The 25663-nt window shown below is 37.1% G+C and overlaps 1 protein-coding gene across 1 annotated transcript in view; it reads left to right on the top strand.

Annotated features, from left to right (window-relative positions):
* Positions 1 to 25663, top strand: part of DDX10 (DEAD (Asp-Glu-Ala-Asp) box polypeptide 10) — a 200785-nt gene that overhangs the window by 164362 nt on the left and 10760 nt on the right. The window contains exon 17 of the mRNA XM_004689285.2: positions 18106 to 18245. Within this exon, the coding sequence (XP_004689342.1) occupies positions 18106 to 18245 (140 nt within the window). The remainder of the gene's footprint in view (positions 1 to 18105; positions 18246 to 25663) is intronic.

Below are 25663 nucleotides of genomic sequence, written 5' to 3'. Positions count from 1 at the left end.
TTGTTTGTGTATAGGAAAGCTTCTGACTTTTGTGTGTTGATTTTATAACCTGCTACCTTGCTAAACTGGTGGATGGTTTTGATTAGATAATGAACATTTTTTTCATGTGCCTGTTGGCCAGCTGAATGTCGTCTTTAGAGAAGTGTCTGCTTGGCTTTTCTGCCCATTTTTTGATTGGGTCATTGTTTTTCTTTTCATTGAGTTGTGGGAATTCTTTGTAGATCTATATCAGTCCATTGCCAGATGTATGGTGTGCAGATACTCTTTCATTCACAAGGATGTCTTTTAAGTCTCTTTCACTGTGCAGAAGCTTTTTAATTTGATATGGTCCAATAGTTTATATTCTTTTTACTTACCTTACCAATGGGGGGCAAATCCACAAAGATAACACTGAAATTTATGTCATGAAGTGCTTTATGTTTTCTTCTATGTATTTTTAGTTTTAGGTCTTATGTCCAAACATTATATCCATTCTTGAATTGATTTTTGTGTATAGTTTGAGATAGTTGGCCTAACTTCTTTTTTCCCCCGCCAGTTCAATCTTCCCAACACTACCTATTAAAGAGACTTTCCTTGTTCCAGTATGTAGTCTTCCTTCCTTTTCAGTAAGTTAAGTTTATTTGTGGGTTCTCAATTCTATTCCACTGGTGTGTTTGTCTGTTTTTGTTTCAGTACCATGCTGTTTTAATTATGACTTTATGATCTAGTTAGACATGTGGGAGTATAATGCCACCACCGTTTCCCCGCTGCCCCTCAGGAGTGCTTTGGCTATTAGTTTTGTTTGTTTGTTTTTTGTGGCTCCACCTGAACTTTAGTAATTTTCCTTCCATTTCTTTGCAAAATGCCATTGGAGTTCTTATTGGAATTGCTTTAATTTATATAGTTTTTACTTTAAGTAGGACTGTCATTTTGACAATGCTGATTCTTCCAATCCATTGACAAGGAATAATTTTACCTCTTTTTTATTTATTTATTTATTTATTTTTTATTTTGGTGTCTTCTATTTCTTTTAATATGTCTTACAGTTTTTCTTGTATAGGTCCTTTACCTCCTTTGTTAGGTTTACTTCTAAATATTTAATTTTTTTCTTGGTGTGATTGTAAGTTCCCTTAATTTCTTCCCCCTCAAGATCTTTGCGTATAGGAAAACAACTGATTTTTGTGTGTTGATTGTGTAACCTGCCACTCTCCTGAACTGGTTTATTATAAATTTTTTTCCCTGTGGAATTTAAAAAATGTTATCATATGATCTGCAAATAATGAAAGCTTTACTTTTTCCCAGTTTGCATTCCTTTTATTGCTTTCTCTTACCTCAGTGCTTTAGCTCAGACTAACAATTCTGATTTGAGTAGTAGTGGTAAGAGTGGACATCCTTATCCTATACTTGGTCTTAGTGGAAAGGCTTTCCGTTTCCCTCCACTGGGAACATGCTAGCTATGGGTTTGTTAGGTATGACTTTTATTATGTGAAGATATATTCCATCAATCCCCAGTTTTTCAAAGGCTTTCATCATAAGTGGGTGTTGGATTCTACCAAATGCTTTCTCAGAATCTATTGATATGGCTATACGGTTTTCATATAATTTACTTTATGGTAAGTTACTTTAAGTTTTCTCCCCTTTTTTCTTTGTAAGCTTAGAGATTTTGTCTTTTTTTTTCCTCCAAAGAATCAGTTTTTGGTTTCATGATCTTTTTAGACTGTCTTTTTTATTTCTTTTTCATTTATCTTGAGTCCTTTATTATTTCCTTTCTTCTACTGGGTTTGGACGTTCTTTTTCTAGTTCCAGGAGATGAGAACCTAGGTTTTTAATTGGGTTGTTTCTTGCTGTAAGCCTGTATTGCTGTATAGCTTCCTGTTAGAACTGCTTTTGCTGTGTCCCATACAGTCTGAAAAATTGTGTCTTCATTATCATTTGATTCAGTGTTTTTTATTTCTTCTTTTATCGATATCTAGCTCAATACCTTTCTATCAGAGAAGATAACCACTAAGTGTGGTATGATATCACTCTTCATGAAGTTGTTAATATTAGTCCTGTGGCCTACTATGTGGCCAATTCTGGAGGATGACCCAGGTGCACTTTAAAAAAATGTGTATTTAGCTATGTTGAGATACAGTACCCTATAAGTACCTATTAGACCCACTGGTCTAATTCTTTGTTTAAAGCAATTGTGTCCCTAATTATTTTGTGAAGCTCTACAAAGCCACTGCAGCACAAATTCAATCCCCAGCCAGGGAGCTGACCTCCATGGTGTGAGGTGGACCTCTCCCGACCTGCCTGCTGCTCACCTCAACAGTGTATTTCAGTTGATCTGCCTGTTCTGCTTCCTACTCTGTTTCTGGGGAATCTTCTCAGCCCCCACACCTCTGGCCTGTATCCCGGTTCTGTAAGCATAAATAAATCTTTTTTAAAAATTAAAATTTTGTCTTAATTTGTATAAAAGATTTGAATTCTAGCTTTACCACTAACTATATTTAAATTCTCCAATTATATAAAACTTAAATTATGTGAAATTCCTAGTATACTTTCATGCATTAAGCAAATATTTATTGTCTAGACATTTTTATCTTAAAAATTTAACCATTAAATAATTATTTTGGTTATCTACTTACATTGCCTAAACCTTTACAAAATGCACTGAAGTGTTTTATCAATTTCCTGTTAGTAGCTTATTTACCAGTGGTATTCTTTTGGAAAACTACACAAAATAAACCATTTTAAAGTATATGGTCTCTAGGGATTGTAGTCTTTAATTCTTTATCTCTAAAGAATTATGAATGGATTGGTGATTTAATCTTAGCCCAGCACCTTAATAACATATATTAATTGCTTTTTGTCAGTTCCTTGCCAGAGAAGCATTGATTACTAAATAGAATATTGAAAAGATTGACATGCAGAATGTATAATTTTTTTAACTAGAGAAAGTAATAGATTAGAAATTTTATGCAAATTTATGCAGTGGATGAGTTACTTATGATTTGCAGGCATTCATCTCCAAAAAATATGTTTCTCTATGTAAACAAAGTATTTTCTTTGCCTTTTTCTTCCTGAATGAAGACTTGATTATTTTAATTGTACCTCTATTCAAACCCATTAATAAAATGACTGTGTGGCAAACTGTAAAGAGAGAATTTCAGGACTTGAAAGTTTACACCATACAAGTGAACTTCATGAAAATCAAATTTGAATATTAAAATTATAGTTAATTGATTTCAGGGTACAAAGGGAAAGCTTATGAGAGCATAACATAATACACTCAGGTTGTACTTGTTATGTTTTAATATGACGTTTGTGGTTGGTGCTGAGAAGTTTTATAGCTAGCAGAAAGGGTAAGAATTTGGAAGCTGTGAGTGAACTCGGCATACCTTCATTTTTAAGATATGTAAGATGGTAAAGATGTAGGGAATTAATAAATTATATATGTGTGTGTGTGTGTGTGTAGGAAATTGATAGTGAATGAGGCTGGCACGCTTCAGCTGCAACAAGTCTGCCTTATCATGTGACTTCTGGGCATGGCAAGATCTGGTTCTACTTAGTTATGAGTGACTTAGACCTGGTAATTAAATCATTAATGTGAAATTTTAAAGGAGCTCAGCAAGTTGTAATTTCCACTTACAAAGAAATGACTCCCCATTTACTGCTATATATGGGTATTGAATAAGTGCTTTCTTTGTTTTATTTCCCCCCCAAAAATGGAAATGTCTCACCCTGTGTCTGTAGAAATATTTAGAATATTGAGTTCATGTTTGGCACTTTTGCTTTGGCTTTTTTTCCATATGACTATTCTAGGAAATTTTGAAATAAAAGATAAAATGTTAGGTAATTTGTAATTAAAGTTGAACAAGGTTTGAAATATTACTCTAATCTTTAAAAAAGCCATTTTCTCTTATGTCTGTGTAATAGTCTTTTTAAGAAACTTACCCACAGAGTTAAGTGTTGCATCATGGAGTAAAGGATTTATTTGTTGCTGGGAGCCCAACCATGACTTGTATTTCAGTCCTGCTGTATTATATTCAAGTCTTGTATGTTCTTAGACTATAAACTAGTGGTCAGAAAACTTTCCATTAGTCTCCTGTTAGGTGATCTTTCCCCATTATCTGAATATTATTTCTTAGTGGATATTAAGGTTTCACTATTTTACTTTTTGTTACATGTTATGTAGCAGCTGGTCCCAAGTTTACTTTTCTGTAGGAATTCTTTTTCTGTCTTTCAATAATAAGTCATTATTGATTTTTAACGTACATTTTATAAAATTGTAACACTGCCCTTACTGAAATTTGTAAGATGTAAATGTTTGTACTACTGCTAATAATGTAGGTTTATTGAATAGCATTGTTATAGCACTAGGCATTAATAATAATCAATAAAAATATTTCAAGAAATCAGAATTTTCACCCAAAGCTCAGCACTTCTGAATATAAGGCCAAGGAAAGCTCAAAGTCCCATTTTAATAGAATAGATACTCATATATTAAACTTGTACAATGCTTGTATTCCAGCTGTCTTGCTTTGAGAAAATTCAATAAATTATTTTCAGATAAACCCAGAAGTTATCAGCTCTCTGCCCAGATACGATGTTGCTTTCTTCCGTTGTGGTATGCAATAATTCATTTGTGCCAAAGGGAGAGTTAATGCACTTCCTCTTCAGAGCAGTTCTCCGTTACTGAGCAGTCCTAGAATGTATATGTCTTGCCGCCCAAATCTAATCATTCAGAGGAAGTGAGTCACAACTTCAAGAAACTGGTTAATTGAAAAGGAGATCCATTTGGTTGTGATTATATTATCCATTGTAGACCACAGCATGATAAAATAGCTGCTAAGGACAGTTGTAGAGCTGTCCTTGCTGGTTGTTTATGCATTCTGAATTGCAAAACCTATACATTGCAAAGGCAAAGCAAATCAACAAACAGAATTAAAAAATCGTCACACAGTTTCTAGATACAGTGATTTGGAGAGCAGTATGCTTTCCATGTTTCCTTGCTGTCAGTGAATGACTCAACTCTGCTTTTTCCTAGTAACATTTAGGAAACTGTAACATTTAGGCACACTCTCTGTGGTTTGTTACTGTTATGAGCAAGCACGCATGAGGGTGTGCCTGCTATCCAGTCTCCTTTAACCTATAATGCTAACATGTACTTGTTTTAGAGTTGCAAGCTGTCTGATTGGTATCAGGTCATTGTTACAGTCTTATTGTACCTGGTCTTTATCACAGCTCTCACACGCTTCTGTTTTGAAGTCATTCCAATTATGTAGTTGATAACACATGTTCGGTTCATTTTAGTATCAAAAGTCTGTTCTGCCTTACTGTTGGGAAGGAAAGATAAAATTTTTTGTAATCCTCAAGTGGAAGTGACATCGTGTACCCTTTACTGGAGGACTAAAACCGTAAAGATCTCGGTTTACTTCTGGCTACCAACTTGTTCTATGATCTTACATTTTTTTAAAAGTTCACGTCTTCATAGGTGCCAAGGCTTGTGTTTGTTTGTAATCTAGAAAGTGATATTAATTAAATATCTTTGTATGAATTATGATAAAATGTCCTTGTCAGAAAAGTTACCATTGTAGCCATTTTTAAATACACAAGGCAGCAGTAATTGTATTGTTGTGCAACAGCTCTCTAAAACTTTCTCATCTGATAAAATTGAAACAAGTTTTTCTCCAACTAACAGCAGCTCCTTCAGCTTCTGGTATCCACTTTTCCTGGATAGTAGACCTTACAGTATTTGTCTTCCTGATACTGCTTTATTACACTTGGCACAATGCCCTCAAGGTTCATCCATACGTAGCACATCTCAGAATTCTCTTCCTTTTCAAGGCTGAGTATTACTCTGTTGTATGGGTAGACGATGTTTTGTTCATACTTTAATCCACTGATGGACATTGAGGTCAGTTCCACCCATTGGTTATTGTAAATAATGCTGCAGATAAATCTTTGAGATACTTTGATAGACTTTAATAGTAGTTTTGATGCTGAAAGGCAGTGGTTCCAAACCATATTGGTCTCATAACCACATTACTGTCCTTACCTGTAATAGCCTCTGTGGGAACAGAAGAGTGAGATAAAGTTCTAACAGTATTTTTGGTTTTGTTTTATTTTCTGGAGGGTTTTGGTATAAAAACCTATATGATAGTATCATTACGTTACAGTATACATTCAGGACACAAAGTACAAAATAGAGATCTTTGTTAAAGTACTCATAAACTAGCCCAGGGACTAGTTGTTTCATAGTATATAAAATAGTTCGTAAGTGGCGAGTATGAGCTCACACATGATTTGTATGCTGTGTAAACCTGAAGATACTACAGCAGTATTATTACCATGTCTTGTGAGTAGGTGGCAAGTAATTTAAATAGTGTAAGTAATTTAAATTCTGACAGGTGGAACTTCGCTGGTAAGTTATTGCTGTATAAGAAAATTAGGCAAGGGCTCCTCCCTGGTGGCGCAGCGGGTTAAACCACAGCACTAAGAAGCTAAAGCCACTTCAGCATGAGTTCAGTCTCCGCCTGCCCCAGAGGTGATCCACGTGGTGCAGCAGACCTCTCCTGACCCGCCCCCTGTTCCCCTCAGCAGTGTACTTCGCCGATCTGCCTGTTCTGCTCCCCGCTCTGTCTTTGGTGAATCCTCTCACTGCCCCTGCACCTCTGGCCTGTACCCCAGTTCTGTATGAACAAATAAATAAATCTTTTAAAAAAAGAAAATTAGGCAAAACCCAGGCATTTATCTTACTGTGATTACATACAAATTGAAGCCCTAAAATATTCACCTCATTCTACATAAATCAACAAACTCAATTGTAATGATAAAACTGAAGTAAACAAATTTCATAATCAAAGAAAAATGATGATTGCGCATCACAGCCAACCTAAGACCAGATTGCTGGTGCTCTGAGGCCAGTGTGAACTGCCAGGTGTTGAGTATCAGGTGTTGATTTTAGTATTTGGTAGACAGGTTCCCAGTAAGTAGCTTTTACAGCCATATGAACAAAAAGAAAATTCTAGGGAATATGTTGTTTCTAAAGAACAACAATATAGTTCTGATGTTTTGAAGGAGCTTGCAACCAGCCTCAGCTCCCTGGTGTACTGTGAGCCACATGTATACTTCGAGGTTCACAGCTGCATTTCCCTTTAAGAATGCGCCATCTAGCCACGGTGCTGAACAGGATTGCCCTGTCTTTCCAGTTGTTACAGACTTAGCGGCAGCAGTCACTGGCTGGAAGAATGTTGGACAGTTAATCCGTTTGATGTGTGTGGAAAAGGAAAGGTTGATCACTACCTATAAGAGGCTAGAGTCACAGGTGACAGTACCTAGTGCCTAAGCATTCACAGCTTGGTTGGAGATTATAAGCCATCCTTCCCTGCATGATCCAGCTCCATAATGACCTAGTCAGCAGTTAAATAATTACAGAATTTTATAAATGAAGCACAGTGCCTTATACTTTTCTAATTAAAGTGTGAAGCAGCTTCTATAAGAGTAATTGCGATTTTATTGACATTTTTAGTGTTTCTAATTGTAATCTCTTTTAAGCAAGCCACCCACACTTATTGTATTCTCAAATATGCTCTGAACACAAGGGTGTTCAGGACTTTAACTGGAAATTCCTGTCTCCTGCTACCTCCTTCATGTACTGTTATGTTCTCACTCATCCCTGCCTCTAGTCCAGTTGATGATCCTCATCGAGCTCTGGTCTGGGAGGCCTTCTTCTCTGCGATATTATTCTAGAACTAGTCTTACCTTTGTTTTTTTGGCCTTCACTGTGTAGATTATCAGTTCTTTTGACTTTTCTGTTGGTCATGTGTTAACGTTGTCATCTTGGGTTAATGTTTTTGGTACCCTTAAATACACAATCCCAGTTACAGAGACTTCATGGTGTATGTCAAGTAAAGTAGTTCCCAAGATTTTGCATTTCACTGCAAACAAAAGGTGAGAGATTTACATGGTGTTACCCTACCTTCTTTATATTTTTCTATTAGTTGCATCCAAAAGAACGCTCAATCACTATTTTCATAATTTTATAAAAAAAAATTCAAGATTTACTAGGATGAAGTGGCCCTCTCCTATGATAATTGGCAGTTTTGCACATCAACAATATTAGGGATTATTTCATAATCCTCAGGCTCATTTTTATGTGGCTAAAATAGTGGTTACCTGACACAGATATTCTGACCACTCAGAAATCCAAAGATTTATTCACTTAGGATATCAGGTCCAGCTACCTTTCTAGAATTCTTAATATTCCTTTGCTGCCCTTTCCCCCAATCTAGTACTACTTCTGTCATTTATAGTGTGCCGATGTTGGCCTAGCTTGGTGCAAGGTACTTTATTTCCTCATTAACCCATAAAGCCATATTAAATCCCCAGATAACGAAGCCCTACAATAAGACTATAAATTGCCTAAAGTCATGAAGCTAGATCAGTGGGCACAGATTGAACAGAAGTGGCTCATCACTGCTCCTGACCTGTGCGTGCTTCCTGTTCAAGCCACTTGTGGCTGTGAGGTGGTAACTGGGAAAGGTCCCAGCTAAAGTCCAGTGATGTTCACTTCCCAAACTGTGCACCAGCATGGGCCTGCATCTGCTTGGAAGAAAGGAGGCAAAACCTTTTCCTAGTTCCTCCCCTCTCCCCCGAGCCCTCCCAGGGTTTACCATGTGTATCTGCAGTTTATGCTCTGTGTCTTTACTTATGCTGTGTCTTTATTTAAAATGCTTTTCTCTGTAACTTTTATATGTCTTGCCACTTGCCACTGTTATTCTGAACATAATTTAAGTGGCATCTTCTCCATAAAACTGCCACCACTACAATCCCTGTCCCAGTGTCTGAACTGGTCTTCAGTTGGCTAAGCTTCTGTAGCATTTTAATTATATGGTGTCAGCTGCTAAACATGTATTGCTTCCTTTATTAGAATTAATATATGTTCCTAACCTATTGACCTCAATGTCTGGAAACATTTTGAAAGCATGGACCAGAGTTTATTTCTCTTTGTATCTTCCAAAGACTCTTACTGTGTGTAACCCTCACATAGTGTTCAGTAAATATTTGTTGCGTAAATATAATGTAGTGACCAGTTGTGGTTGTAGATCCTTAGACAAAGTGAGCCAACAAGAACATTTTTCCTTTTGGGCTAAGATTTATATTAAAATATACAGACTTTAAAGTTTAGCTTCCATATATATAACATGCTTTTCATTATAGAATCTATTCCATGTTTAAAACTGTAAGCATTATATATGACTCTACATCTCCCTTCTGATATAGTCACCATGTCCTAGAGTTCAGTTTGTCAATTTTGTGAATATTTTTGAGCTTTATATGGAAATATCTACAGAAACACACTTCAGGAAACATCACTTTGTTTCAAACAAGCTGGAAGCTTGTAAACATGCTGTACTCTTAAATATTTTATTTGATAATTAGCAACTACTCTCTGAGTAATGCCCCCCCCCCATCTTAAAATAAGGTAAAAGGTTGGCCAGCACAAATAAGTAAAAAGCACAAATACCTCTTTAGGCAATTACCAAAATTTTGCACGCTAAAATAGACTCCAGTACAGTGAGAACCTAACTTTTATGTGCACTGAGAAACCAAACAATTTGAGTGACTTGCATCACAACCATACCTGCAGTGTTGCAGAGGCATGCTCACTAGGCACGTTTTGACTCCAACAGTAATTACATGTCAGAAACCTCATGAGTAGATTTGCAGGACAGTTATCAGAAGTGGGCTTATGTGTGCCTTTAGTTCTCTCTGAACTGTTAAATCTGGTCTTTAGGATATGATGTAAAAAGAATGAATTTTAGAGTCAGAAATACGTGGCTTTCCCCAAATTCTGTCTTCTGAACTATGTGTCATGCTTGGAGTATACACATAAGAAGGAAACAGAAGCTGCCTGAGTTCATAAATTGCCTCAGGGGACACAGCAACTGATCATATCAGGGTCTTGTAACCCATGATTGTGAGAAGGATAGCAAACTGGATTTTTAATGTATACTATATTTAATATCTTACTTAATGCAGTTTTTCTCTGGGAAGAAGAGAATAAGAAACAATGATAATCCATAATGAGACACACAGTTATTTAATAGGGTACTATGAAATTGTAGCATTGTTAGTATCCCATAGGATTCTGAGATATTCATATATTAAGTATGCAAGTGAGTAAGCAATTTAGCAAGAATAATGAATTTTGTGGAAGGCAGTTTTAAGAAATTTCATATTGCTAAAAGTCATCTTAAGGTCTAAATGCTGACTCAGATCTTCTGGCATGCTGTGTGCCAGATTATATCATTTTATAGCAGGCAAAATTAGAGTGCAGTAAACAGCTGCTGACTGAATATTCTAAATTATGGAACTCCGTCCCAATTTGGTATTTGCTTTTTGGGGCTTTGAATATCTATGCTCCAGCTCTTTGCCTGCCATTTTTAAGTATGCTTACTTCCTGTGTTACTTTATTGCCTTATCATAGTCTTCCAATCAGATATTCCTATTGTTTTTGAATGCTTAGGAAATGATAAGAAGGTACTAAATGGAGTCAAGTAAACTGCTAGATTTAAGAGCAAAGCATGGAGGGGACCCAGAGGTCTATGAAGAAAGGATTATGGGTGCCTTGGTGGTGGGCTTGGTGTGGTGACCTACATCTAACGGTGCGTGGTCCTATGCCTCTGAATCACTCAGCGTCTCCGTGAGAGAAGAGGGGTGGTGGGAGGAGTGTGAAATGATGACCTTTGTCTGAATTCTACTGGTTCCCCTGGATATTGTTTTATCAGCAGGACCAGTGTCCCTCTCTGCCTTCTCAGATTTGATTTTTTGGTGGCCAGAGCTTTCCTCACATTGGCTATTGTGCTTACTTTCTAAGTGGATAACAGAGGTAACAGAGATCTTTCTTTGCAGGAGTCTAGTCAAAAGAGTTCAGACCCCTTGATCACTCTTGGTCTTTGTAGGTGTAGTTCAGCCAGTATATGTAAAGATTTAAAAAGTAGCATTTTGGACAGGTATAAGTGAACTAAGCTTGTAAATCTTGTTAGACTAAAGCTGAATATCACCTTTATGGGATAAATTTCCAGGAGATTCAAATAAACTGAAAATATTCTAAAATGTTTAAGTTGGTATTAAGATATTATTAAAAATGAAGAAGCCAGAAGTATATTTAAATTAGATTAGGTTATGGCTCTTTGTTTTCTCTCTGCCAAAGGCATTTTGTATAATCTCATTATAAAACTTTAAATTTCTTAAACAAAAAACCCCTTACTCATTCATTTTTGCATACCCATTAAGGACTAACTACTCTAACCACTCAAGAAATGATTATAAATTCAAGCTGAAGGGAAGTTTAAAAATTATCTGTAAGAATTTGATCATTTGTAAGTCCATATGTGTAGAAATAACTGAATTTTTTTGAGTGCCTGTTAGCTTTACTATGTGCATATCCTCTCATATAAAGACATTTTCTTGCCTATTTCTCTAGAGGGAAGTTAAATATAACTTATTATTTATTTTATAAGTGCAATTACACATTTTTATTTTCTGACAACTTATTTTTCTCAGTAAGATATTGATTCCATGTTTTCCAGCACCTGCAATTAAAATCTTTACAAATTTGTTAAAACTAAATACTGTAAATTATTTCCACTTGTGAAATCTGAGATAGAAATTAAATGGCTGACAATAAGATCTATATTGGTGAGATTTTTAACTTACAGGTTTAACTTAAAGCCTTTAAGGTTAAAAGCCTTTATCTAGTGACTTATATACTCATTATTTACAATAAATAATTTAATGTTTTCACATTATATGTATTTTAATTCAGAAAAATTAAAAATATTTGATTCATATATCAAATATTTATAGAGAATTTACTCCTGTGCTTAAATTGGCTTTAGCTGTGTGGCCTCTGTGCCATGGGACTCATTTGCACCCCACACCTGGCCCTGGTGTCTCCTCTGCTTGCCTGTTTCTGAGTTGCATTCTTTCTAATAAACTACTGAGCCTAAGTGAACACCTTCTGAGTTCTGTGTGTCATAGAAAATTCTCAAACCTGAGAAGGTTATGAGAACCCCTGAACTTGCAGTGGCCCAATAGAAAAGTAAGCAACTAACGAATCCCATTTGTGGCTCAGTTACTTGGTATTGGAGAATTAATGTCAAAAACACACCATGTTTGTTGCAAGGAAATAATACACAGCAGGCAAGAGGCACAGAAAAGCATCCCAGTACAGAAATAACAGATGTGAAAACACTTGAATTAGGAAGGTGACTTGACTTACTCCAGAACCTGAAAGCAAATGTCACTGAAGAGTTATACGCAGGTGATAAGCATGATCAGATTTAAAACTTATGAAAAAATCTAATTACTACCCTGAGAATGGGAGTAATCAGACTAGAGGGAGGTTGCCTGCAGGGAGACTTATTAGAAAACAAGTGCAGTATTCCACAAAACAAAACAAAGGCATGAGAGACAAGGGTCGTGAAGAAACACAGTGGCAGAAAGCACCCTGACAGTTCTGCAAGACATTTTATATATATACTTGGTTCTGCGGAAATACTGTCCTGACAACCAAGTCCTGAGGTTTAATGGTGAAAGTTGAGATTCAGGGTGATGTCGGAGAACAAGACTGAATCCAGGTTTATGTATCTTGGTCAAGCAGTCTTGTGAATTATCACTTCTTAATTTTGAAAATAAGAACAATTCTTTTCCTCCCTATTTCAAAGTGTCTGAAGATTAACTAAAATAATCTCTTAAGATACAAGTAGAATACTTTGTAAATTGGTTGTGGAAGAATTTCTTGCCATCATTAAAACCAAACCCCAAAACTGGTTGGGTAACATTTCTTTCTTGAATATTTCCATCTGCCCTACTTACAATTGAGTGTTCCCAAGCAACTATTTTAGGAAGTACCTATTTTAGGTGAGCTATTTCCAACAGGAATAGCCAGTTCACAGAGATGACACCAATCTCTTTGTTATGTGTGTAAACTACCTTATTTCTCTGGGCCTTAAGAGAGGCATATGGATTTGTATGGCCTTGAGATTCTTGCTTTGTTTTGAGCAGGCTGGGAAGATGGGAGCTTAATTAGTCAGTGGAGGAACACTGTGGGCTTCTGACCTGGCAGTGGCACAAGAAAAAGAAGCATGTTGACAGATAGGATCCATAATTAAAATCTCTGGGAGATCCATAAGTTGAAGACTGTCTCACCAGCTGTTACACAGGGCCAAGCTGGGTCCATTCATCCTTGATAGGCTGCTCCCCAGAAATAATCAGAACCTAATTTTCATTTAAGTGCTTATGTGGTTAACTTACTTCCTAGAATAGTGCATTCCACCCTATCCCCACCCCCAGGGCCTTTGACTGGTTTGCTGTTACACCCCCTAAAAGCTAGTAGTGTGTGTGTCTAGTACCTATGGAAGCTCCTTAATAATGATTTGTTGAATGAAGGTGTTTTTGTAGGTTACCTTTTTTTTTTTTAAAGATTTATTTATTTATTCATATAGAACTGGGGTACAGGCCAGAGAAGCGGAGGGTGAGAGGATTCACCAGAGACAGAGTGGGGAGCAGAACAGGCAGATCGACAAAGTACACTGCTGAGGGCAGCAGCGGGAGGATCAGGAGAGGTCTGCCTCGCCATGTGGATCTCCTCCAGGGCAGGCGGGAATCGAACTCATGTGGAAGTGGCTTAAGCTTCTTAGTACAGTGCTTTAACCCGTTGCGCCACCAGGGAGGGCCAGTTACCTTTTTTTTTGTAGCTGCTTTTCCCCCATCATATTTACATAAAACTATGCCTCTGTGCATATTGATTTTCTTAAATATATAATATGCCCTTGTCCAGTGTCTAGTTGGCCCTTGCTAACATCTCTCATAGTCTCCTACCACCATCTCCAATACCACCACCACATAAGTACTTTCCTGCTAAAATACTTGAGATAATTGAATAAAATACTTGTCCAAGTTTCCTTTTACTTATAGCAGTAACTGTCCATTTTGTGTGTCCTAATATGTCAGGCTGTTGGGAGCTGATAAGTACATCAGTTTTTGTGCTGTTTCTTATGAAAATGAGTCCAGAAAAAGATAACTTATAAATATGGTACCACTGTTCTTATCTTTTAAATGATTCATGACATCACAAGGGCAAAGAGAGGAGAGCTAGAATACTCATTTTCTTTACCACCTTGTGTAGCTGGGAAGAGCATACTTCTAAACCGGAATTCATCAGAAAGACAAATAAATGTTCTCCAAAATGTTTTCATTATGGTAAAGCCCTCTTCACTTAATGACTTTTAGATATGCTTTGGTTTTATGTAGATAGTTAAAAAGTAAACAAAACTACTACTAAGTTAAAGGTATGAGTCACATACTTTTCATAATATGGTTATGTTACATTTTACAGTGTTTTCTAACCAAAGGATGAATCATAAGATGATCAACATAAAATTTTTTCCCCAATATCCCTACACTTTTATTAGCTTGAAATTATGTTTCTGAAGGAGTAATTGGCCATTGAAATTTATTTGTTAGGAATTAAGGAGTGTAGTGGAGCACAGATGAAAGGGCATTAACCTCTAAGTGATCCTCTTAGAGGCAGAGAATAGCGAGACCCCTGTGTTGTCAGTTTGAAGAGACACATTGATACTAACCCAAATAATGCCCACTTAAAAGTAACTTGATGGCCTAGCTAGTAAGTCTCAGCCCTATTACCTTAGTGGTCTGAGTTCCATTCCCAGCTAAGGAGCTGACCCACATGGCACAGCAGACCTCTCCTTACCTGCCCACTGCTCCCCTCAGCAATGTATTTCAGTAGATCCACCTGTTCTGCTCCCCACTTGGTCTTTGGAGAATCCTCTCACCACCCCCTCACCCTCTGGCCTACACCCCATTTCTTCTACAAATAAATAAGAAGGTAACTTTTCATCATTCTGAATTACATTTTCTTTCAAATAAACATGTACACTAGAATCAGGCTTTTAGACTAAGTAAGTATCACTTTATAATTTATTTCTCTTGTAGTGACCTTATGAAGGTTAAAATGACATAGGTTTTTAAATGCAGTTAAACAAAGCATTCTGCTGAAAATATTAAAGTGACAGATCTCAAAGCCAGCGGAACAACTGGAAATTAGGGTAATCCCCAGAAGCAAGGAACTCAGAGTGAATGAGCCCAGTTCTTAAAGCCTTGGTTAGATGTTACATTGCATAGGCACGTAAAGGCTGGGAGCTGTGATGATAAAACAGATATACAATGCTGAGTACCATGGGTTAAGAGAGCATTTGCAGCTTGAATCCAAGCAGGGAAGCTGCCCATTAGAATACAAATCCATTAATCCTCAGCAAAATCCGAGTGAAAATCCAGTGTTTCTGTAAACTATCTTATTTATGTTGTCTAGTCTTTAAAAAAAAAAAAATTACTAAGCATACAATTAAGGACAGTGTGACCCACACCCCAAAAAGTCAGTTAATAGAAACTCTTAGCCCAGATTTAAATTTAGAAATAACTTCAAAACAGCGCTTTTGAATACAGAGTATTGAAAGAATGTTCAAGGAATTAAAGGAAAACATAGTTTGATTGTGTAAACAGGTAATATTAGCAGAGCTATAGCTATATTAAGAACAAAATAACATAAACAAACCTGGAAGTCATTGAGCCAAAAAGTACAATTACTTTAAAAAAAAAACTGTTATCTAAGCTCAAAATGAAAATGACTCTATCCAGAGAGCACAAAGAAAATAAAGTTGAAGAAAATAAATGTAACCCAAGAGAACTTGGGTGTCATTGAACTTAGTTAGGTGTTGACTGCTTCGTCTTTTAAAGTAGTCTTGTCTACACTGTATTTACAACCACAAAAAGTGAGATGAGAAATATAAAGATATTTGAAGAAATAATGGCCTAAAACTTCTCAGAGTTAATGGAAAACACTGATAGATCCAAGAAGCTTGCAGACCCTTGAGAAGGATAATCACAAAGAAAAACATTCCTAGAACTGCTGTTTGATGGAGATTGCTATATGATAGAGATCAATTCGAAAAGCAGCCAGAGGAAAATAACACTTTTTGCTTACATTTTAAGGGGGACAAAGTGAAAAATATTTGTTACAATAATAAAATATGAGCTTTTTAGAAAGAATTAGAATTTTGGAAAATGTGTTCAGCAGTACTTCCTTAGTATTTCACTTGGGAAAAGTGTATCCACCAATAGCTCCCACTATTTTAAAAGACTTTTCATCTGATATTTATGGAGACATTAACAAATGTGACTTAAGAATATTGTATAATGAAATGTATCTACATTTGAAGATCCACATAAGGAAGTCTGAAGTCATCATTTTTCAAATGGCCAATATGTGATGTTACAAAGTTTTTCACTGATAAAATATCCATTCAGAGCACAAAGTATCAATGAAATTTTATTGAACAGACTTCACTGATATGCTTCATAGTCCACATTTCAACTACAGTTTAAGGAGCCACTCACCCAGGTTTCTTGTGATATAGAAGTAACTGCAGTGATATGAAAACACTACTAAATTATTCCTTTCTTGTAACAACCATCTAAGAATGACTAGATTTTCTTCATATACTTCAGAACAACATATATGCAGAGTGAGATATTAAATAGATTTGCAAAAATGTACAATAGTGTTCCCTACTGTTTTTGAACTTAGATACTTTTGATGAGTGTGTGCTTTTAATATATAGTGACTATTACTTATAAATTACTTTTTTAAATTCTTAGTTTTAATTTCTAATACAGTAAATAGAGTCCACGTTAACAAAGACTCTTTGGGGTCCTTCATACTTTTTAATTGTGAAGATGCCCTGAGACCAAGAAAGTTGAGAATTGTTTTGAATCTGCTCAACACCTTTAGACAACCAATTCCTTTAAGTTCATCAGACTGGAAAATTGGAGCTCTCATGTAGCCCAAGCTATTAGTGTTTTATGTGATGACATTTGGTTTGGGTTGGTACCCTTGATTATTTTCAAGTAGACTGTGTACGGGCTGTCAGATGGGCTGCTTCCTGTGTGAAGGACAGTCTTTCTCTCTCCCCTTTTATTACTTGTTGCCACACTTTTTTTTAAGCAGGGAAATTTACTAGGGAATTGATGAGATGTGTGTTTTGGTGATAGTCATTATTTTCTTTACTTCTTTTCCCTTTTGTTATGGTTAGAGCTTATTCAGAGACCTGTTCAGAGTATTAAAGACCTACAGCGGCCTGCTTTTGCTATCCTGAGTCATTATTAAATTTCTAGGAAAAGAGCATTCAGTATTTGAAATCAGAGGATCACTGAGATGATATGAAGAATTAAAAAGATGGTAACAAAGCCATTCAGAATTACTTATTTTTTAGTCCTATTTACAATCCATTAAACGCATGTGGCACTGCTTGTTCGTGTTTATCAACTAGGTGACAAAACCATTCTGTCGGAAATAGATTTGTTAAAGGGGTATTTATCATACAAATATCTAGTAAGTTTGTTTTAACTTCAGCATTACTTTTACTTTAGCTAAAATAAGCCATCATTAAACAAAAGCAAAAAAAAACAAAGCCCATTTTAATACTTGTGTGAAACTGAATCATTTCCAGTGGCTTCCACATGTTCCCACTTTCTCCATCTCTTAGTATTTCTCCCTTTTTACTTTGTTTATTGCAACTTGGTACTGACATTTGAATTTAGAAGGCCTTCACTATTAAACTGTCGTAGATCTGATTGTTATTTTTAAGACTTAGGATAAAATTGTCGTGAAATGATCAGAGAGATTTTTCTCTACTCTTGTCTAGACTTTTATATGATCATCTAATAGTTTTGAGACTTACATGTATGATAGCTGAACTACATTGAAGCAGTCCATCTGACAGCTTTTCCTCTTATTGGCTTTAATGAACTTAATAGTGATTTGCTTTCTGAACCATACATACATATATATATTATTATTATTATTATTATTTTAAATGACCTGGTTTTTCTTTCTCTTTGCAAATGCTTATGGTACTGAAATTCATAGTGGCTTTCACCAGAATACAAAGGTTCTGCTTTGAGGTTAGGGGGATATTTATTTAGACTCAGAAATAAGACAGGCTGATTCATCAGCTGTGTTCTTAAATCAGTTTCCCTTGTTTTGTTTTTTAGGCCAGAGATGAAGAAGAAGCCTTTCTGGATTGGAGTGATGATGATGATGATGATGGATTTGACCCAAGCACACTTCCGGATCCGGATAAGCACAGAAGCTCTGAAGAATCAGATAGTGAAGATATGGAAAATAAAATTAGGTACATTTTATCATTGTTTTCATTAACTAAATGGGCCATCTCCTTTTTATAAGTTCAAAAGATGTGTAGAGTCACAAGTGTTATGCTCATCTCAGATGTATGAGTGAACAGAAAATTGCTTTTTTTTCTAGTTTTATTGTTTCTGAATCCATTATGATTAAGTATTTCATACATTGGGGTATATTTAATGCAAACAGGCATGATTATTTTGATTCTCTGTCAGAAGACTATCCAAAAGTGGTGTAAAAATCCTCTGAATTTTAAGTAAGGGCAGTTTATAGCTTCACATCCTTTGATATAAAATTCAGTAGCATATATATATGTATATATGTATATATATACATATATATATACAGTAATGGAAAACTTATACATAAACAGGACTTGACAGTCTCTCAATTTAAAATCTGCTTATTTGTAATGTGGACTTATTTGCTGCCATGCCAGAAATGATGAAATTTGATGTATAATAGTGAGACTTTTCAGCGTTTGTTTTCACAAGCTGAGTGTTAGATTACACTGAGACTATTCATTTAAAAGTTCAGGACATTGAACTTCATGGGCATTCTAAACAGATGTGCTTAGTCTAAACTTACGAGGCAAAAGAGACTTACTAATGGTAGATGAAGTTCATAGGGTAGAGGGGAAGAAGGCTTTTATGGTACCCCCCAATGCTAGCCCAGGGAGGGAGCTGGAGAAGTGGCCCTCAGAGAGCTGTGTTGCCTTTTTAAGTAAGAACAACATTGTGAAATGGTCTTAAGATTTTTATCCTTGCAGGAGGAAATGCTGTAGAGAGATCATTTCTAGCTTACCCTTCATTTAATCTTGTGCTCATTTAAATGGAGAATTATTTTGTAATATGTGTAGTATTATTTGACTTAACCAATACCATTGGCTTCCCCAAAGGCTCTGGAAACTTAGGTATTTGCACTTGGTCACTAGGGAATGGACAGTGGTTTTACCACCACAGAAGATATTGCAGAAGAAAGTAACTTGATAAGGATTTAGAAACATACACAAATGTATGCAGTAAAATTTAATAATGTGGCCCTCCCTGGTGGCGCAGTGGGTTAAAGCACTGCACTAAGAAGCTAAAGCCACTTCTGCATGAGTTCGATCCCCGCCTGCCCCGGAGGAGATCCACATGGCGAGCCAGACCTCTCCTGACCCGCCCGCTGCTCCCCTCAGCAGTGTACTTCGTCGATCTGCTTGTTCTGTTCCCCACTCTGTCCCTGGTGAATCCTCTCAACCTCCACATCTCTGGCCTGTACCCCAATTCTGTATGAATAAATAAATACATCTTTAAAAAAAATTTAATAATGTAGGTTCTGGGCATATTCCTCATGTTCAGAAACTGACCTCTAAGAGGAGCTGCGCACTCTGCCTGGGAAGCTGCGGTTGTGCATATGCTGAGTCTGGACAGCCTGTGGCATGGTGACGTCACTGTCCTGTGTCCTCATGGAAAATCCTCTCTTAGAGCAGTTTATAGCACCTTCATTTTTATGGTTGTGATTTAGTTAACATGGAAAGCCTTATACCATTAAGGCTTTGGTAATTTGTGTAATTTTTAGTCTATAGTGGAAACATTTAATCAGGTCTTAGAATTTGTTATGCAGTCATATTTTGCACATCTTTTTAACATTACCTTTACAACAGAGTCAAATTTTGAAGGCATTGGCAGGATGTCAGCATTCCTTCTGTATCTGACTCATAAAGATATGTTCCTAACATGTTTAATGATAGTTTCTGGTTCATTGTTAATCTATTATCATTCTTCTGGCATTTACTTCATTGTGACATTTCCCACAATTACTTAAGTGATGTGACCTGTCCTCTCATAGTGTCATGTATTTTATTCTCTTATTAGCTTGTAATTGTTTTATAGCCAAAAACTTTATATGACAACACTTCTAACTCCAATCCCTGCTCCAATCTTAATGTCATAGACACAGAAAAGGCCCTGAAATATTGAGTTGATTGACCAGAGATTTATAGGATAAAAAACATATAACACGAAGTTATATGATAGATAAATAGATAGATATAGATACACACACACATACAAACACAGTAGTGTAATTGGTACTTGTAATTGGTAGTGACTTAAATGATATATGGTGCTGGTGCTGGAATAATGGTTCGAGAATGCGAAGAAGCCAAGCTTAGGTATTGTAATGGTGTTGAACAGAAAGGTAGGTGTAGCTTGAGATGCCAGAGCATCTGAAAGGTTCAGATGAAAAATATTCAAGCAATAATGGAAACTAAAATACTTTAATTTCTGGTACAGCTAGTTAAATCTAAATTATCAAAGATTGAAAGGAATTGGTAAACTTATCTTTAGTTACTGGTGCTTAATTCCCCCTGCTCCTTATCCAGGATGAGCTTTATCTGCTACTCTTAGACCAGAAGGCAGGATATTGAAATGTTAGAGGAAGTCTGCCTGGGAAATTTCTACTTGCAATCTCAATTCCTCTCTCTCTCTCTCTCTCTCTCTCTCTCTCTCTCTTTTTTTTCCTTTTTGCTTCTCTTGAAATTAACTGCAGTGGCAGTTCTCTTGGATAAGAAAAAGTATTACTAGTAAATCCACGTACACTAGAATTTGACAGTAGTAATTGCTTTTCATAATAATAAAACCAGTTGAGCTGCATCTTTTTTTTTTTTTTTTCCTCATGTAAGAATGACCAGTTGCCAGTTTGTGCCAGTTTAGAGGGAGGGTCCTCCTAGCACAACCACGGGTTTTATTTGCTTCACTTTTTCTAGCCTCAGCTTAATAATTGTAGTACCACCAGTGTACTAGCCTTTTGGCCATCTTCACTGATGGTTGGTTATTTTCTGGATATTAACTTTGCATCTTCAGATATTAACTTTGCATCTTCAGATATGCCAGTTCGATACACCAGTTAGAAAATGGCCATTGTCCCAAACTAACTCCACAAGCAGTTTTCTTTGAAAGTTTCTTTGGGTGTTCTTTTTCCTTCACTTAGGTGACACCCATAAATGTTGAGCATGAGTAATGCTTCTGTGTCTCCACATGGAAAGATACCTAGTCAGTATGAATGGGGCAAGGAGAGGCAGGTGTAGTGGTGAATGATTAAATCTGAGGTCAATAATTCCTCCCCAGGGAGGTATGATTGACTTTTAAGAAGTTTGTACTTCGCTGCCGCCTCAACTCAGCTGCAGCAGAATTTAAAATGCCCTCAGCCCTCTGTGGGATATCAGAATTGCCAACACTAGCTCTGACATTCCCAAGAGACTGGGTGGTCCTTTAAGGGAGCATCACAGAAAGAGATCTCTTGTTTATTGCATTGTCCCAGGGACAATGAAAAATAATGTGACCTTGAGTTCCTTTTAAAGAGCTTTAAGCATATTGCTTGGATGGCTCCATTTATCTTCAAAGTCAGAGCTGTGAAGTTGGGGAGAAGGCAATTTACCCACAGTACAGAAAGATGTCAGCTGCTTGATCAGTGTAGGGAGATGTCTGAAATCTGTGGCACTCTTGCCTCTTGTGTACTGTTTTTGAAAACAGGTGTAGTGAGCAGAGCTTGCTTTGATGCTTTCTGATTGCTTTTTGCGCCTTCATCCATTTACCAGTTGGTGCAGCTGTGACTTTCAGTTGTGATTCCGTCTGTGGATCTGCAGGATTAGCATAGTTATTGTTATTAGGGTAGAACAATTTGGTAGGAAGTCTAGTAGACCTGTGACAGAATTCATGGGTCAGCTGGGAAATCATGTGCTCTTGTCTCTAGTGAGTTTTGATGTAGCCTTTAAGGGTGAAAAATACCTCAAATAACTGCAGCTGTCTATGTGCTCACAAGTAATTTTTCTTTATCTCCAAATAGTCTGTAGAAGTAGTTATACCACAATAAAATACTTCAAGTTTCTGTATGCAGTGCCAATAACTGGAATAAGAACCTCCTGCATCATTTAAGTTACCATATTCTAATTCAATTTTAAGAGTTAAAACTAGCCAATTGACCTTGTTAGTCTCTAGCTTGTCATTTCTTTTATCCATTCTGTCAACTGAGAATGTTTAGTACCTATCATGTGCTAGCATAGTGAGTGGTGGCATTTCTTCCTGTTTTCACAGAGCTGTTAGCTCACTGGATTTCGTGGTTAGCTAAGGAAGCAATTACAAAGCAGTGTAATGGAGGCGTGGAGTGATTTGCGCCCTGGGGGAGGGTCAGTGGATGGCAGTAAAGAGAGAAGGAACATGGCATGCTTGTTGCTGATGGACTAACCAAGGCTTGATGAGTCAGGCAGGTCATCCTGAAGGGAGTGGTGTCTGGGCTAACCCCAGAGTGAAGCTGAACAGGGACATGGGTAACTTGCTCTTCTGAAGAATGTGGGTTTTGAAGTGAAAAAGAATGTCTTTAACCATATTCTAATTAAAAGCTTCTTTTAATGAAGTTGTTCCTTTTAGCCATGCCTCACAAGTTAGAGATTAGATTCTGAGCATGTAATAGGAGATTAATTTTTGTTTATCTGGTAGCATTCATCATGTTTGGTTTATGGCCATTTTTATGTGAATTGCTAATGATGTGAAAATTTGCAAAGTATGAAATACGATGAAAAAGAAGCAGCTGGATATTCCAGATATTCATTATCCAGTCAAATTAAGTTTTTAATATTTATAATCTTAGCCTTTCTCAAACAACAAAAAAAGGAATCAGAAGAGGTTGTGGTTATTGCCTCATGCCAATCTTTTCTTCACAGAACACCATGTTTAACTAAGGCAGGTTGTTTTATAAAGAATGGTGTGGTGGGGTGTTTGCTGGATTATTCTAGGTAACATAAGATCAGTTATACTAGTAATTCTTACAGACATGATACCTTCTATGTGGATGGAGACCTTTACAGAGCAAAGATTTCAGACCTGTTCTTTTTACCTCATCTTACACAGCTCTGAATTCTGACTGATCAAGAATTTTTTCCTTCTTGCTTATTTTTAGGGGAAATTTTTGTTTGGAGTTGTTTTTAAAAATATGTTCCATATCAGTTGTGGTATTTTTGAATGAACTACCTCATACATCCAAAAGCTGCCTTTTGAATGAAAAAAATTAACTACTTCAATCTCTAGTTTCTTCTGTGTTGTTCCTAACATCTCTTCAGCTAATTTTGTCCAGTGCTACCCTTCCACAACTTAACGGTAAGCTTTGTATTACGTGGAAGACTTTTCAGTTGGAAAAGAAATGAAAAAGATGATTTTTGGTGAAGCAAAATTCCCAGGACACATATTTGTTTCCTCCTTCCATATTTTTGGTTGGGACTCTGTATGGCACATTATATGTTTTATATATATCGTAGTGGAATTATTAGTGCTAAATATAGTGGATAATTTTTTAACAACTTCTTTTTTACTAAGCAGCATGGAATTTATTATTAAAAGAAAAATACTAGGGCCCTCCCTGGTGACACAATGGGTTAGGAGGCAACACTGCAAGCTGGCCGCCGCCACTTCAGTGCAAGTTCAATCCCTGGCCCCAGAGGTGGCCCACATGGTGCGGCAGACCTCTCCTTTCTCCTCCACTGCTCCCCTCAACAGTGTACTTTGTTGACCTGCCTACTCTGCTCCCCAATGTGTCTCTGGTGAATCTTATAACCTCCCTGCACCTCTGGCCTGCATCCTAGTTTTGTGTGCATAAATAAATAAATCTTTAAAAAAAGAAAAATACTATTGACTACAGTTTCCCCTTACCTGAGCCCCCTTTTCATAGGTAAATTGCGCTGTGAGTGGCAGTAGTGGAATTGAGGCAGCTCAGCTTAATGACATAGTGACCTGTGTGCCCGCCATTCTCTTCTCCTTCTGGAGGCTTTTACCAAACTCCAGTATGCTTAGCAGCTTTCAAGAAAAGCTTCAGTCATCTTTTCTTATTTGTGAAATACAGAGTTCCATGAACTATCAAATATCAAAATTCATTGAGCTTTGGCCAGAACTTAACATGAATTGTAGGTGACATGAACAGTTAATTTACTTGACTTTCTTAAAATGTGTTGCTTTTGTTTTCCCCATTCTGCCATTGCCCTAAACAAATAAAAATACTGTGTGCAATGGATAACATGAATGGGGTGGGGAAAGGTAATGTTATTTGTCTTGGGACTTGGTAGGAAAAGATAACTACACGTTGAGAAAGGGAAGTGCTATTTTTGGTGTAAGGACTGAGTGGGGAAAATGTATGTTAAGAAATTTGTTTAGGAGCCTCCTACTTGACCTCTGCAATCTCCGTCTTCACCATTTTCCACACTTCATCACGACAGCATTGAGGATGTGACTGGTGTGTCTTCTGGAATGCTTTCATGTGACAGGTGGCTAGCAGACCATTGCTTACTTGCTCATGAATTTCCTTATCCCACGTGCCTTTTAGAATTATTGGTTCTTGTTCTCCTGTTTTATTTTATTTTTGTCATTTAAAGAAATTCTTTAATGGGCAAGTTTGTTGGAGATTGGGTTTTCTTTCTTAAAATCATTAGAAGGGGGGCCCTCCTGGTGGCGCAGCGGTTTAAAGCACAGCACTGAGAATCTAAAGCTGCTTCCGCATGAGTTCAATTCCCGCCTGCCCCAGAGGTGACCACATGGTGTGGCAGACCTCTCCTGACCCGCCCGCTGCTCCCCTCAGCAGTGTACTTCGTTGATCTGCCTGTTCTGCTCCCCACTCTGTCTCTGGTGAAACCTCTCACCGCCCTGAGCCTCTGGCCTGTACCCCAGTTCTGTATGCACAAAATAAATAAATCTTTAAAAAAAAAATCATTAGAAGGGCTAAGGAAGAATAAAACTAAATTGTAAAACTTAATTTTGCCAGATAGGCAGGAACATCATGAACATGCTTGAGTGAGGTGACGATCTTTGAATATTGAAAAGTAATCAGTGAAAGTAGTTTGAGGAGAGAGGCTGATGTGCTTCTGGGGAGCACAATGTCCTACATGCTTATTAGTATCAAGAAAAATGGGTAATAGAAACATAAAAGCCAACTTGTATGGTTTTACCATACAAGTTGTCCAGAAAAGAAATACCTGAGCGTATCTTTGCTGCAGTGCAGATTTAACTAGGATGCTCTGGGGGGGATGGGGGGGCGTCTGGGACACCGCTGGCAGGGGGTGGGCCTGTGCGGGCTCTCCCGGGCCTGTATCTGCAGGAGGGGTCGTGGCATCTCATCCTGTCTTGGGTGGGTTTAGGAACCAGGAAAACAGATTGGGGGAGGCAAAGCTTTTTCCCAGTCCCAAATGGCACGTGTGTCTTGAGAAGGACATGTGAGTGGACCGGCAGTGTGAGAGTTGTCTCCTGCCTCCGCCTCCTCGCTTCAGCCCAGTCCTTCTGGTTATTAGAATTCTAAGAGGACATCTCTTCTGCTCTTGCAGTTCTATTTGTAATGAACTCTGAGCCAGTCAATCTTTTTTGACTGAATTGTTTTCACAAATCTGGG

The sequence above is a fragment of the Condylura cristata genome, unplaced genomic scaffold (genome assembly GCF_000260355.1).
Source record: "Condylura cristata isolate star-nosed mole 26May11 unplaced genomic scaffold, ConCri1.0 scaffold00025, whole genome shotgun sequence".
In the NCBI taxonomy this organism is placed as follows: Eukaryota; Metazoa; Chordata; class Mammalia; order Eulipotyphla; family Talpidae; genus Condylura; species Condylura cristata.
This window is presented reverse-complemented; position numbering and strand designations above follow the sequence as displayed.